This window comes from Hemiscyllium ocellatum, chromosome 29, assembly GCF_020745735.1.
Source record: "Hemiscyllium ocellatum isolate sHemOce1 chromosome 29, sHemOce1.pat.X.cur, whole genome shotgun sequence".
Taxonomy (NCBI): Eukaryota; Metazoa; Chordata; class Chondrichthyes; order Orectolobiformes; family Hemiscylliidae; genus Hemiscyllium; species Hemiscyllium ocellatum.
The window spans coordinates 21,875,259-21,891,073 of NC_083429.1; the positions used below are offsets into that span (position 1 = coordinate 21,875,259).

Consider the following 15,815-nt stretch of genomic DNA (forward strand, 5'->3'; position numbering starts at 1 on the left):
AAAGCTCCTCTTTACTCTGGAAAGGATCAGAGTTTATAATGTGCCTTATCAGATCTCTGATAAAGATCTTACATCTAATACATCTCTGTGAAGGGCAGTTACAGTTGTCTGTTGGCCATGCACTAGCTGGTGCCCTGAAACAGCAATGATATGAATAATCAATTGGTGCCTGTTTTTGGCTGAAAGTAGAATGTGTGTCAGAATATGAGAGAAAGCTTCTTGCTCTTCAGTTAGTACCACTGATATTTAACAGCCACTTGAACAGGCTAAAAGACAGCTCTACTGACAATGCAGCCCTCCCTCATTCAGCACTGTTCTGGGGTGGCAGTCCTAATGCGACACTCTCAAGATCTAGAAAAATCTTTGAGCCCTCAGCCTTCCAAGTGAGCCAAGTTGACTATTGTTCCACTGTTCTGACCCCAGCACAGCAGAATAAAACTTCTTCTACTCTGCCTCAAATATGTTTTAGCCTTAATCTCAGAAGTTCTGAATTGACCAGTTAGTGATTCGCTCTATAGTATGATTGGCTGAAAACTCAATGTCAACAACATTTTTACGATTGGTAAGGATAGGTGCTAGATCTGGAAAATCACACATGTCTACTTTTGGGGTTATAGGGTCACAGTGTTCATGGTCAATGCCTGATTGAGTCAGTGGCACCTCCAATCTCACCAGTCAGAGGGCTGGCAGCAGAGCAGCCTCAGACATGCCACTATTAGTGGGCACCCAGGTGCCCTCAATGACAGCTGAGGCGAGTTGGGTGAAAGGCTGGCAGTCAGTGTACAGCAAGTGTCGACGGTTGGGAGGGGTCATGGGCCGCTGTTGCCATGGGGACAGCCATTGCCAATGAAGAGATATTCGGTGGGGGGGGTTCCTTGGAGTGCACCAAAAGGGGCACTTCTTGCCGCTACCCTGAGTCCTTCAGTCCTCACTTTCTCCTCCCTCAAGGAGGTCACCACGTTTCACTGGACAAACTCCCCAGGAACTTGCCAACATGGGTAAAGTGTCTGGGAGGTGGGACATCCCTAAATGACCAAACAATTAGTGCATTTAGCCACCTGGCAGGCAAATGATGGTCATGCCCTGGCTCCACCTTCTAGTCTGTAATTAAAGGCCCCAGGAAATTCTGAGTCAATGTCCAAGGTGGGACGGTGTGTTGCTTTGAAGGGAATATGGAAGTGACAGTGTTCCCATGCACCTTGTGCTGCTGAGGTCAGGCCAGTTAGGATCCAAGACAACACGTAGCCATTGTATCACACAACAGCCAGTATAAATATGGTCATTAATCCAAGATTTGTGGAGTTGATGGGTTCAGATTGCAGGAAATGTATCTGTGACACAGCCTGAAAGGGACTCTGTCATCCTGAGCAATGAGGGGGAACTGATGGAAGAGGACGCTGTTATGAAATCCTGAATAAGGGAGAACTGATAAATTTTTAAATGCGATGTTTTAAATTATGCCGTGTATCAGAGAAAGTATATTTACTAAAATAACCCTGCATAACTATTGTGTTGTCCTTGGTTAGTTTCTGAGGGAGCTACGGCTCTATTTTAATGTCCAATTATCTCTGTTTCTTAGGGCTGCACGACCTGCTATTTCAGCGGTAAGTACTGAAAAATACCATGACCAGGTATTTCTGCAGGGGAAATGTTCAGCATTTCCACTTGTTCCTGAGAGCTCACCTTTCATTCCTGACACTGCTTAAAGTGCATGCCTGTCTTGAGAATTTCAATAGCTCCTCGAGCACCAACAGCCTTGTCTTCTTGGAGCGAGTTTCAGAAGGCCATTTGTCTGGAAAGTTACCTCCCAATTGCATTCCTGAATGGTATAACTCAAATGTTAAAATGGTGCTTCCCCAACAGAAGCTATAGTTTCTCATTATAGAAAATAGGTACAGGAGTAGGCCATTGGGCCCTTCAAGCCTGTACCACTATTCAATGTGATCATGGCTGGTCATACACTCTCAGTATCCCCATTCCCAGCCTCTCTCCATTTCCCTTGCTCCCTTTTGCCCCAAGAGCAACTTCCAGCTCCCTCTTGAATCTATCTAATAACCTGACCCCAACAGGTCAGCTCCTGTGGGGGAGAATTCCACAGCTCTCTGAGTGAAGAAATGCTTCCTATTCTTAGTTCTGAATGGCTTACCCCTTATTCTTAGATTATGACTCCTAGACTTCCCCAACATCAGGAACATTCTTCCTGTATCTAACCTGTCCACTCCCATCAGGATTTTATACGTTTCTATAAGATTTCCCCCCACCCACCCAAATCTCCTAAATTCCAGTGAGTACGAGTCCAGATGATCCAGTCCTCTCATATGCCATCCCAGGAATTAATCTGGTGAACCTTTGCTGGACGCCCTCAATAGTAAGAATGTCCTTCCTCAGGCTAGGAGACCAAAAACTGGGAAAGTACTCACATTGTGTGTTCAATCCAATCCCAGTGTCATTTCACCACCTCAATCCTTCTAAACTCAAAGCTTAACAAAACAAGCGTATGCAACCTGAAAACCTAATGTAACCTTTCAATCCCTGGTGAAATTCTTGAGTTTTCAAAGCTAGATGTAGCTTTGAAATTGGTTTTCTCAATGCCGTAGGTGGTTGAAACCAATGATGTACTGATGGTGTTTGTTTTATTCCAAAACCTGCTCAGTGTTGCCCTTGGTGAGTCGTTCACTGCTCTATAACAAAAGGTGTCTTACGTTTAAAGTTGAATATAATACTCACAAGATGAACATATCCAGATATAGACAAATATCGTTATAAATATGACCATTAGGATTTATAAATGAAGAGGTTCAGCAGATTTTTAATCTATTATACAGTTAGTATGAGAAAGGGACTGACCAGCTGAGCCGAATCGACTTTATTATTCAGTGGCTTCTTATGGGGAACGCATTGAGTTGGGAAATGGTTTCAATGAACTGAGATGGTAATAATCAGAAATGTCTCACCTTCCTTTCGATAGACCGACCAATGAATTGCAGGAGCAGATTAATTTTCCGGAGGATGCTGATGTTACTTCCCCAGCTGAGGGTGAAGACATTGTGGAAAACAGAGAACAGACTGAAGGTATCAGATTTATCATTACTAGCTTTGTTCTCTAAAGGTCTCACCCACTCACAATCCAAAAGCTGAGCAAATAGCCTCAGTGCTATCCCTGAACTGACTTCAAAACCTCAAAGATGTCGTCTCTTTGGCTCTGTCATCCCGAATGGCTCCCTTACCCTGATTGGCTCCCCCACCCTGAATGGCTCCCTTACCCTGATTGGCTCCCCCACTCTGAACGGCTCCTTTACCCTGATTGGCTCCACCACCCTGAATGGCTCCCTTACCCTGAATGGTTCTCTCATCCTAACTGGTTCCGTCATCCTGATAAGTTACTCCCCTATCCCTGTGGGGAATAGTTTGCATTCCTCCCAACCCTAACCCTCTCCACCCTTTAGCTACGAGCCCTGGCAATTCCCGTTGAGCTCTGAAGCCAATAATAGGACATAACGGACCGAACATACATCTGATGCTCAGAGACCATGTACCTGGGCTGTTGAAGTCAGAATAGTGATCAAACTTTTTAATTTAGTTTGTCTTGAGTCATATTGGTCATAGTAACATAGAACTGGAATTCTAATCAAGCTCATGTTCGAAAAATCTATCACCCAGTTCTTTTAGTTCTCCAATATCATTTCCAAATTTCTAATGAGAGATGGCTCAATGGTCTTTTGAAGGACTAGATAAACACGCCATGAAGAGTGTGGTGCTGGAAAAGCACAGCCGGTCAGGCAGCAGGCGAGGAACGGGAGAGTCAACATTTCAGGCAAAAGCCCTTCATCAGGAACGGCTTGTTGAAGGACTGGGGCCTGGTTGATGCCTCTCCACTGACAAGTAGAGCTCCTCAATCTTTGTGATATTTTAAGCTCAGAAGGGATGCTGGTAAATTCTGGATCTCAGGATGTGGCTGGGGGTGGATGTGGAGGCATGGGGTGGAAATTCCCTGTCATTCACTGCATCAAATTAACATCAAGGAAGACACCAGGCAGAATTTTTGTCAGCGTGGACAAGTTGGACTGAAGGGTCTGTTTCCATGCTGTACATCTCTATGACTCTATAATTGGCCAATGTTTCTCTGAAGATCCCTTCTTGTTTCTTATCAAAGCAAGGATAACATTAAATCTCTAAACTATATCAAACGTCTTGCAAGTATGAGCTAATTCTAACATGGGTCACTTTCAGGAGTTGTGTATATCACTGAAGTTAGGATGGTATCTTCAACAAACGCTAAATATTCATAGCCTGGAAGGAAGACACCAAAAATATATTTTATGCCAATATCGACAAACACAGATTCATAAAGTGGCTGTTGCCTTGTGTTACACTCCAGTCACTGAATGCAGGCCCTGTATCATTGTATACTTTAATGCCTTCTTTTGACATGGGCATTGCTGGCTCGGGCAGTTTTTGTTGGCCATTTAAAGGTGCTGGGGAGATGTTTTCTTGCTCTGTGGCATTTCACTTTCTGTGATATTGCCATTTCAGAGCTTACACCATATTGCCTAGGCCTAGGGCCTCATGTCAGTCAGACCAACTAAGGATAGCAGATATTCTTCCCTAAAGGAACGTCAGCGAATCCATTGGGCTTTTTAACAATATTTGTTTAAAGTTTCCATTACAGCAATTGGCTTTCAATTGCAGATCTATTAGTTGAATGACGTTACATGCCATGAGCTGCTGTGTTGGGTTTTGAACCTGTGTCCCAAGAGAATGGACATGGGCTTACTAACCCAGTGACATTACCATTATGTCACCATCTCACCCAATCCTGATAGCGGGAGTTGTGCTTTGTTGAGGAAATCAATCGGTCTCTCATGTGCTGCAAGGGAAACTTGGGATTGCATTTCTCAGGAACACGGGACTCATTCCCAATGGCTGCCTTCCCTCTTTCAGAGACCAGCCCAGGTGCTTCAGCTGAGGAGATTCTCACCACTACGGCCACCATCGAATCACCGTCTGCTGGTGCTGAGCAAGGAGATAGCACAGCCCCAGAATCAACCGGCACCTGAGAGTCTGAGATGGACCTTGAGGAAACAGTGGAGTTCTCGCTCCAGGAGGATAGATTCAAACTTTGATCAAGTCATACTGATGCTTGTGCTTTCTGAAAACATGAAAGGGACACTGGCCCATTGAGCTCCATGGTTTCTGTTCGAGTGCTGAGCAACTTTAGGAAATGATTATATTAATATGTGCTGCAATTGACTGGACTATGAAAGATACATGAATTTCATTGCAAATGACTTTATTGCTAATAGTGCATGGCCACCTGTGCCTCCTTCTCCTGCCACCCTCCCTCCCCCCATTATCTGAAGCTTCTCCTTCCAGTGAGATTTCCAGCTGTTGTTCAGGCTGCTGCATTCAGAGGCTGATCCCACAGTGCTTGAACTTAGACCATCATGAGTATCAGTCATTCTTGTATTTTATGGCCCTGTACCATTACTGGCAGCATCATCACTTTGGATTGGGGTCAACAAAATTAATAGCAATGTCAAGTACAGTACAATAATAAAGCTCTATGCTTACTAGACTAGATATCCAGAGGTCTGGATTTATAATTCAAAGAAATGAGTTGGATTCTTGCTGTGGGTGTTCTGTGGGAGTCTAACACCAGGGGGCACAATTTTGAACTAAGGGATCTCCCATTGAAGATGGAAATGGAGAGATGTTACTTCACAGAGTTGCTAATCTTCCTCAGAGAGTCATGGAGTCAGGCAGATTTTTCACTGGCAGGGCAATAAATGCAGCATATTATTTTCCTTCCTCTCTGCTCATTGCACCTCATGTTAGTTTTCAATAGTTTGTGAAAGGCACCCAGGCCATTTGGACGTCAACACTTGCCAAAGACTCTCACCATTTAAGAAATATTCTACATTTCTCTTTTTCTACCTATATCTTTTTTCACATTATATTCCATCGGTAATGCCCTTACTCACTCACCCAGCCTGTTCCAATCCCCTTGAAGCCTCCTTGCATCCTCCTCACAGCACACATCGCTTTGTGTCATCAGCAACTATAGACATATTGGGAATTATCTTGTATTGGTCTGAATGCTGTGGTCTCAGAGAGATTTGTGACAGAATCAGGTAAGGAATCTGACCAAACCCACCTCGACCTTAAGGTTATCATCCTTCTTTTTTTCTGCACTAGCAGTGAGGCAGGTTTTCCACCAGGCAGCAGTGAGTTGCTGATTAAGGAGGAGGATTCTTTGTAAAACGCCTGATTGTCATAACTCACCTCAGTAATAATCAACTTCCTATTTTAGCAAGCACACTGGACCTTGAGGAATCTCAACATGGAAGTCAGAGTGAGTACTGAGTGACTTTGACTGACTGTGAGGAAGCTCCATATTGCTCAGCATCAATACCTCAGGGCATGAGTCATGGGCACCAGCTGTATGCACCCCTCATCTGGGGGCAGTGGCATCTGAGAGTTGCCAACCCCTCACTGTCCCCAAGGCAGCTCTCCGATCCACTTGCCTTTGGAAGTGCGGAGCTGCTTCACAGGGTGCACCAGCATCTCGTCTAGAAAGCAGCGGGGGGCACCTTAATCGCAGGGACAGGGACCCAGCTCATGGATCAGACCAGGCTGTACCTCAGGAATAGCCACTTCCTCCCTTAGCCAGGTCTTGTTGTGTCAATGAGTTCAGTCACACAACCAGGCAGCTTGCCTTTGCTGGCCACAGTCCTCAGTCAGACGGACGGACAATCTCACTCCTGCACCATGTACCAGCAGCTAATGCGGCAAAGACATGGCTTGTGCAGAAAGCAGGCAGCCGCGTCTCCAAGTCTACACAGAACTGTTCTCATCACAGTCCATGCAGTTATCCATCAGTCATAGAGTCACAGCGCAGTCAGTCCAGAACAGCCTGTGATTCCAGTCCAGGGGATTGGCCACAGTCAAGGCATTTTTTAGATTTAGTTTACTTTCCAGTGTGGAAACAGGCCCTTCGGCCCAAAAAGTCCACACTGACACTCCGGAGAGCAACCCACCCAGACCCATTCCCCTACATTTACCCCTTACCTAACACTACGGGCAATTTAGCATGGCCAATTCACCTAACCTGCACATCTTTTGGACTGTGGGAGGAAACTGGAGCACCCGGAGGAAACCCACGTAGATACGGGGGGAACGTGCAAACTCCACACAGACAGTTGCCTGAGGTGGGAATTGAACCCAGGTCTCTGGCGCTGTGAGGCAGCAGTGCTAACCACTGTGCCACCGTGCCACCCACATTCTCTGTTATGGGGTTTGCGCCTCTGCAATACAGGGAGCGGGTTATGGTCAGTCCTGTGGTTCTAGAGCAGATAGCTGAAAATGTGTTGCTGGTCAAAGCACAGCAGGCCAGGCAGCATCTCAGGAATAGAGAATTCGACGTTTCGAGCATAAGCCCTTCATCAGGAATAAGAGAGAGAGCCAAGCAGGCTAAGATAAAAGGTAGGGAGGAGGGACTAGGGGGAGGGGCGATGGAGGTGGGATAGGTGGAAGGAGGTCAAGGTGAGGGTGATAGGCCGGAGTGGGGTGGGGGCGGAGAGGTCAGGAAGAGGATTGCAGGTTAGGAGGGCGGTGCTGAGTTGAGGGAACCGACTGAGACAAGGTGGGGGGAGAGGAAATGAGGAAACTGGAGAAATCTGAATTCATACCTTGTGGTTGGAGGGTTCCCAGGCGGAAGATGAGGCGCTCCTCCTCCAGCCGTCGTGTTGTTGTGTTCTGCCGGTGGAGGAGTCCAAGGACCTGCATGTCCTCGGTGGAGTGGGAGGGAGAGTTAAAGTGTTGAGCCACGGGGTGATTGGGTTGGTTGGTTCGGGCGGCCCGGAGGTGTTCTCTGAAGCGTTCCGCAAGTAAGCGGCCTGTCTCACCAATATAGAGGAGGCCACATCGGGTGCAGCGGATGCAATAGATGATGTGTGTGGAGGTACAGGTGAACTTGTGGCGGATATGGAAGGATCCCTTGGGGCCTTGGAGGGAAGTGAGTGTGGAGGTGTGGGCGCAAGTTTTACATTTCCTGCGGTTGCAGGGGAAGGTGCCGGGGGTGGAGGTTGGGTTGGTGGGGGGTGTGGATCTGACGAGGGAGTCACGAAGGGAGTGGTCCTTGCAGAATGCTGATAGGGGAGGGGAGGGAAATATATCCTTGGTGGTGGGGTCCGTTTGGAGGTGGCGGAAATGGCGGCGGATGATACGTTGTATGCGGAGGTTGGTGGGGTGGTAGGTGAGAACCAGTGGGGTTCTGTCTTGGTGGCGGTTGGAGGAGAGTGGAAGAGCCATTGGTGGGGGAAAAGTGGTGAGGTGTTCCCGGGGAGTGATAAGACAGCGCAGAGGGCATGCAGGGTTTGCATTATGGGAGGTTTGTGAGTTGGAAAGGGGTGGGGGGGGGAGTGAAAGAGCAAGTGGGGGGGCAATTACAGGGCAACAGTAGGAATGGCAGAGCATGGACCTTGGTGGGAAGTGGATGCAGTCGAAGAGATAAGTGTGGGATAGCAGAGTGATGACTATGGCACTTACTCTGGCAGAGAAGGCCATTGGTGCTATTGGCCAATCCTGCAGACTATGAAAATCACAGTGTTTCAGGTAGCAACCTCAAACCAGAATGCTTGGCTCTGGGATCATGGCTTCCTCTGACATAGCTCGTCTGCACCATCATCACCATGCTCCCACCATCAAACCCTGCCCCACCCCAAGCATCCAGGTCCATGTTGGGAGAATAGTGGCATCACCTTCCCCTTCTCTGCCATCTTCAGATTGTACGTCTGTCAGTGAGCAGGGCAGCTGTGGAGCCCCAGTCCTTATATAGGTGCCCCAGTTCTCCTACTGGGTGACTCACTGACAACTATTTTCAATCATTGACCTTTAGCCAGTAGGAGAATAATACTCAAGTGAGCTGTACACTTGAATTTCTCTCATGTGATTCTGTTATTAAGTCATTGAGTCATACAGTACAGAAACAGCCCCTTCAGCCCAATTCATCCATGCTGGCCAGGTTTCCCAAGCTTAACTAATCCTGTTTGCCAGCATTTGGCCTATATCCCTCTAAACCCTTCCTATTCATGCACCTGGCCAAATGCCTTTTAAGTATTGTCATTGTACCAGCCTCCACCACTTATCCTGGCAGTTCATTCTGTAAATGCACCACCTTCTGTGTAAAATGTTACCCCTTAGGTCCTTTCTTAATCTTTCCTCTCTCACCTTAAACCTATTCTCTCTAATTTTGAACTCCCTTACTCTAGGGAAAACACCTTTGCAATTTGTCTTACTTATGCCCCTCATGATTTTCTAAACTTTGATAAGGTCATCCCTCAGCCTCCTATGCTCTGTTCAGCTTCTCCCCTATAACTCAAACTTCCCAGTCCTGTTGCTTAGAGATCTGAACCAAGATCTGTAGCTCAGAAAATCGATTTACTTACTGCAGCCTTTTGACTCTTGGTGTGGTCCTTCAACATGAGCAACAGATATTAATTACACTTCAGCTGTGCTGTGTCTCTCAAATTCCAGTTTTGCAATCATTGCCACATTGACTTAACGTGTGCATGTTTCTTTCACTAAGGAATTACTTCTAAAGTAAAAAACTTAATAACATTTCAGTAAAGCGTAACAATGTGTTATTTGACATCTGTGAAGAACCTTTCCAGCAGATCTTGTGTTGCAGTTGGCAGTGTCACTGCCTCCGAACCAGAAGGCCTGGGTTGAAGTTCCAGCCAACGACTTGATGGCCGAGGACAGTATTTTCATAATGCAGCCAAACTACAAACTGCTGTCGACTACAGGCCCTTCCAATGTATATCCCTGCCAGGCAGAGAGAGAGAGAAAGAGAGAGAGAGAGAGAGATTCTTCATCAGCCACGCTCAATGGAAAGAATGGGAGACTCTACCCTTACTATGTTGGTGTAGCCTCTTCTAGAGTACTGTGTGCAGTTCTGGTCACCCTGTTATAGGAAGGATATTATTAAACTGACGAAAGTTCAGAAAAGATTTACTAGGACATTGCTGGGAATGGAGGATTTGAGATATAGAAATAGGCTGGAACTTTTTTCACTGGAGCATAGGAAGTTAAGGGGTGACCTTAATGAGGTTTATAAAATCATGAGGGGCATAGATAAGGTGATTGACAAGAGTCTTTTCACTAGGGTGTGGGAGTTCAAAATTAGGGCGCATGTTTTTAAGGTGAGAGGAGAAAGACTTAAAAAGGACTTGAGGGGCAACTCTTTTACACAGAGAGTGGTTCGTTGTAGAATGCCAGAGGAAGTGGTGGATGCAGGTACAGTTACAATGTTTAAAAGATATTGGGATAGGAAAGGTTTGCAGGGATATGGGCCAAGCACAGGCAGGTGGGACTAGTTTGGTTTAGGGTCATGGTCGGTGTGTACTGGTTGGACTGAAGGGTCTGTTTCTGTGCTGTGTGACTCTATGACTGTATCTCGATCACCTCATGTGTGTCAAAGGCAAAGATAACTGGGACACAGCAGCAACTGGAAATCTGCTCCTCGACATTTCACTTCGAGCAACTTGACATCCACTCCATCTCACTGTCAGGTTGTAGGCCAAGGGGAGTCAAAATCACAGCGCATGCCTGAGAGAAAGTGCTTTGTTCAGAAAAATTGATTTGTTCCCAAAAGGCTTTTGGCCGCTCCTCCTGTATGTTCAAGGCCAGATTTCCAGTCTGTGGTGACGGCCTGCAATCCTGTTCGAACGCGGGTCACCACAGCTCCTGGCCATCCGCCTGAGCCTCTGTGGCTGCACGGTGAGATGACACGGCAGCAACCTGAGCTTCCACCACCACATGCAATTATGTGTATGGCTTCTGCTTACGTTCCAACAGAGTCAGAGACTCAATGCTGCACCGTGGATGGGGCTTCAGGTTTTCTCCTGGTGTTGGCTTGGCACATCTACTCCATCAAGAATGAGCTTCCAACGGTGCCGGGAGCCCTGCAACTGCTGACCTCCTCCAGGCTTTTTGGGGTAACCTGCAGACCAAACATTCCATTGTGCATACACATCATCCTTAGTCTGTATGCCAACCCATCAATGGGCCTATCTGTATCATCTGGACAGTCCGTGCTGATGATCTTGCTCTCTAGTGAGGTGATGTCTATGTTACTCTTGCCTCCAACATTGTCTGTAGTGCCCTCAAGTCTAGTGGCTCATAATATATTCTGCATTAGTGGTGCTGGAAGAGCACAGCAGTTCAGGCAGCATCCAAAGTGCAGCGAAATCGACTTTTCGGGCAAACGCCCTTCATCAGGAATAAAGGCAGAGAGCCTGAAACGTGGAGAGATAAGCTAGAGAAGGGTGAGGGTGGGGAGAAAGTAGCATAGAGTAGAATGGGTGAGTGAGGGAGGGAATGAAGGTGATAGGTCAGGGAGGAGAGGGTGGAGTGGATAGGTGGAAAAGGAGCTAGGCAGGTAGGACAAGTCTGGACAAGTCATGGGGACAGTGCTGAGCTGGAAGTTTGGAGCGAGGGTGAGGTGGGGGAAGGGGAAATGAGGAAACTGTTGAAGTCCACATTGATGCCCTGGGGTTGAAGTTTTGCGAGGCAGAAGATGGGGCGTTTTGCATATTGCTAAGCATGTGTAATGTAAGTGTCAGTGTCACAGTGAATGACCTTGTTCCTTCCTTACTCTGCCACTACCCTCCCACTCCTTCATTTGTGTCCTTCCACTGACTGGCTCTGGCACAGTCCTTTGGAACCAGAAAAGGGAGAACGGCTCAAAGGTAAGGTCCATGCTGAGTTGGAGGGGTTGGAACAAGCAGTCCACACTGGTACTCAAATGCAGCACTTAGTGTAGCTAAATGGTTATTTACTGCTCTGAATATACTTCCTGGTACCCAGCTCAGTTCTCCAAAAGGCCAGTGAGATCTTAATTATTGCTCCCCAATGTGCCCATTCCATTGTAATTACATTTAGATTTTTCTTAACTCATACATGAAATGTGGGTATTATTGGCTGGGCCAGAATTTATTGCCCACCCCTAGTTGCCCCTTGAGAAGGTGGTGATGAGCTGCCTTCTTGAACCACTGCAGTCCCTGAGCTGTAGGCACACCCACAGTGTAGTGAAGAGCGAGGGTAAATATTTATCAAAGTTTCATTGAAAGCCAGGATTCAACACATACAGCAGGTAAAACACTGCACAGTCCATCATTTCTCTACCCACTACATCAAGGGAACAGAGGAAGGGAACTTGCTCAGAATTCAAACACAGTAATGCCAGCCACCCAAAACATTTTGACAAATATATTTTGTGACCACTGAGGAATTTCTTTGACCTCTGAAGCTGGAGCTCAGGAGATGCACTGTTTTCTGCTGGCTAACGATCACAGAAGCACCATATTGTCTCTCAACAGCTTTGTGCCGTGGAATGGAGTAACTGAGCGTAACGGCATCATTAATCCTCATGGCTCAATGCAGAGCTCCTTCTCTTTAAGAGTCTTGGAAATACAGAAAGGACAATAAGAGAAAGAAAACTTACATATATGTGCATGTGTTTTGTGTCTGTGTGTGTGTATGTGTCTCTGTGCGTGTGTGGGTGTATCTGTGTGTATCTATGTGTGTGTGTTTTGTGCATCTATTTGTTGTTGTCTGTGTGTGTGTGTGTTTCTCTGTCTCTGTGTGTGTCTTTATCTGTGTCTGTCTGTCTGTCTCTGTGTTTGTTTGGATGTGTATTTTTCTGGCTCTTGTTCTATACATTTTCCAAATCGATTGAGGTAAAGAAAGTATTAACTTTATAAAAGAAACATCTTGCTGTAGCTTCATCCTGTCACAAGGCTGCGAGAGAAAGTGACTGAACATTATGTCACTCCCTCTGATGATGTGTACCAACTCATTAACATATCACACAGACGGATGAGGAAGCTGAAGGGCATACTGAAATGGAGAGGTCAAAGTTCCCCAGATATTCTCCCCAGTCCTTCTCTTCCATGATACACATTCAGGTAAGTTATTTATCCTCTGGCTTGGCAGGCAATCCCTAGGCTTGGGTTTCTGAGTGCACAATTAGAGCTGCCTTTGGGAAAGCCAACCTGGAGAGGAATTCTCAGTGAGGCCTTGGGTTTCTAAAGACTCAGGTGGCTGCTTGATGTGATGTTAGCTTCACATGGGGTCAGGAAGGTGAGATCACCTCCAGGGTGAGACACAGCCCAAATGAGTACATAGGGAATTTGGAGGCCCTGTGAGAATTCAGTACAGAGGGAAGAGATACTTTCTACTTGTTTGGTTTCAGATCATGGTTTGTAAGGTTTTTTTTAAAACAGGATAAATTGAAGCTCACGTTCAAAGCCCACCACAATAGAGTCACATTAAAGGCAAACTTAATTTAGTTAAAAATCACACAACACCAGGTTATAGTCCAACAGGTTTAATTGGAAGCACACTAGCTTTCGGAGCGACGCTCCTTCATCAGGTGACTGTGGAGGGCTCGATCGTAACACAGAATTTATAGCAAAAATTTGCAGTGTGATGTAACTGAAATTATACATTGAAAAATTGATTGTCTGTTAAGCCTTTCATCTGTTAGAATACAGTGATAGTTTCACTTCTTTCATGTGTAAATTACAAAACCCTTTTTTTAAAAGTTGCATTCTCGGGTTAGCTGTTAACAATGGTGATAGCTAGACAATATGTTGAAGGTGTTAGCCCCCTGTGTTCTCTGTCTATGACCTGATGTTTAGATTGATTCTAATCTAAAAAGTGAGATAACAGTGTTTTACATAAATTCATGCAGTTTTTGAGCTCAGAGTTCTACATGAACTCTTAACTTGCTCTAACAGTAGAAAATGGTATATCAGAGAGGAGGGTGGAGCGGATAGATGGGAAGGAAGATGGATAGGTAGGACAGGTTAAGGGAGCGGTGCCGAGTTGGAAGGTTGGGACTGGGATAAGATGGTGGTGGGGGAAATGAGGAAACTGTGGTTGGATGGTCCCAAGGCGGAGGATGAGGCATTCTTCCTCCAGGCTTCAGCTGGTTACTATTTGACAAGGGTTTGGCCAAAATGTCGATTCTGCTGCTCCTCGGATGCTGCCTGACCGGCTGTGCTTTTCCAGCGCCACACGCTTTGACTCTAATCTCTGGCTTCTGCAGTCCTCACTTTCTCCAAATCAGTTAGAATTATTTGGGAAGGTAATGAGCAAGTTAGTGAAAGGAGAGCCAATGGATGGGGTTCATTTGGATTTCAAGAAGCCAGAAGGTGCTGCACAGGAGGCTCCTGAATGAAAAAGAGGCTGTGGTGGTAGGGACAAGGAACTGGCATGGACAAAGGATTGGAGGTTGCATGGAAGGAGGATTGGCTGACTGACAGAAGGTAGAAACTAGGGATAAAAGGGTCTTTTTCAGGATGGCGGCTGGTGACTGGTGGAACACAACTACTCACGTTATGCATTGACAGTATGGGTGAAGGTTCAGAGATCATTGCTAAGTTTGCAGATGACACCAAGATAGATGGAGGGACAGATAGTGTTGAGGAAGCAGGGAGGCTGTAGATGGACTTGGACAGTCAAGAGAGTGGGGAAAGAAATGGCAGCTGGGATCCGATGTGGGAAAGTGTGAGGTTCTGTAATTTAGTAGGTTGAAATACAGGCATAGATTACTTTCTAAATGGAGAAAGTCTTTGGCAATCTGAAGCACAAAAGGACTTGGTAATCCCTAGTTCAGGATTCTCTTAAGGTTAGCATGCAGGTTCGGGTGGCAGTTAGGAAGGTTAAATGTACTGTTGGCATTCATTTCAAGAGGGCTCGAATACAAGACCAGAGATGTACTGCTAAGGCTGTGAAAGGAGAAAGTGAGATGCTGGAGACTAGAGTTGAAAAATGTGGTGCTGGAAAAATACAGCAGGCCAGGCAGCATCCGAGGAGCAGGAGAATCGACATTTTGGGCATAAGCTCTTCTTCAGGAATCTGTATAAGACTCTGATCAGACCATATTTGGACTATTATGAGTAGTTTTGGGCTGTTTATCTAAGGAAGGATGTGCTAACATTGGGAGGAGTCCAGAGGAGGTTTGCAAGAATGATCCTGGGGTTGAAGGTCTTCTCATATGAGGAGTTAAGGACACTGGGTCTGTACGCAATGAATTTTAGAAAGATAAAAGGGGAAGGCTCAGATTGAAACTTAAAGAATACTGAGAGGCCGGCATGGACTGGATGTGAAGAAGGTGTTTCCATTAATAGGAGAGTCTCGGACCTGATAACACAGCCTCAGAGTGAAGGAGGTCCTTTAGAACTGGGATCAGGGGGAATTTCTTCAGCCAGAGGTTGGTGAATCTGTGGAACTCATTCCTATAGAAGGTTGTGCTGGCCAATTCATTGGGTGTATTTAAGATTGAGATGGGTAGGTTCTTGATTGATGAGGAGATCAAGATTTACAGGGAGAAGGTAGGACAAGGCAGGGTTTGAGAAAGGTATCAGCCATAATCCAATGGTGAAGCAGATTCGAGGCCTTATTCTGCTCCTGTATCTTATGGTCTAAGAACGTCTCAGGGTTGTCCAGTTGGTACGAAACATACATACATGATTGTCCCACCATTTTAGGGCTTTAGTGGGTCAGCAGTGATTGGAAAGTGAGACTAAATTCTAGACTATGCTGCCTTCCACATTGAAACACTGAATAACACAATTTTATAATTGTAACAGAACCAATATGAGTGCTGACGCAAGCTGCGTTTTGCTATGGCCACTTATGGTAATGGCATGCATTATTTTTCAGGGTAACCTCTTGCACTGAACACTTGCTCAATGAGAACCTGATAGTGATATAAACAGTTCACACATAAAACTGTTTGATTCACA

At 46.0% G+C, this 15,815-nt stretch overlaps 1 protein-coding gene across 5 annotated transcripts in view; it reads left to right on the forward strand.

The window, feature by feature from the left end:
* The window catches only part of LOC132829496 (V-set and immunoglobulin domain-containing protein 10-like 2), a 67,123-nt gene extending 59,670 nt beyond the window's left edge, over nt 1-7,453 (forward strand). For 4 of the 5 annotated variants that reach the window (XM_060846715.1, XM_060846718.1, XM_060846719.1 and 1 more), the window contains 2 exons: nt 2,969-3,072; nt 4,942-7,453. In XM_060846715.1, the coding sequence (XP_060702698.1) occupies nt 2,969-3,072; nt 4,942-5,181 (344 nt within the window). In that variant the 3' untranslated portion in view covers nt 5,182-7,453. Of the gene's footprint in view, nt 1-1,579; nt 1,605-2,968; nt 3,073-4,941 lie in introns of all 5 variants that reach the window. The other variant, XM_060846716.1, reaches the window with a different exon arrangement.
* Nucleotides 7,454-15,815: the final 8,362 nt, after the last annotated feature.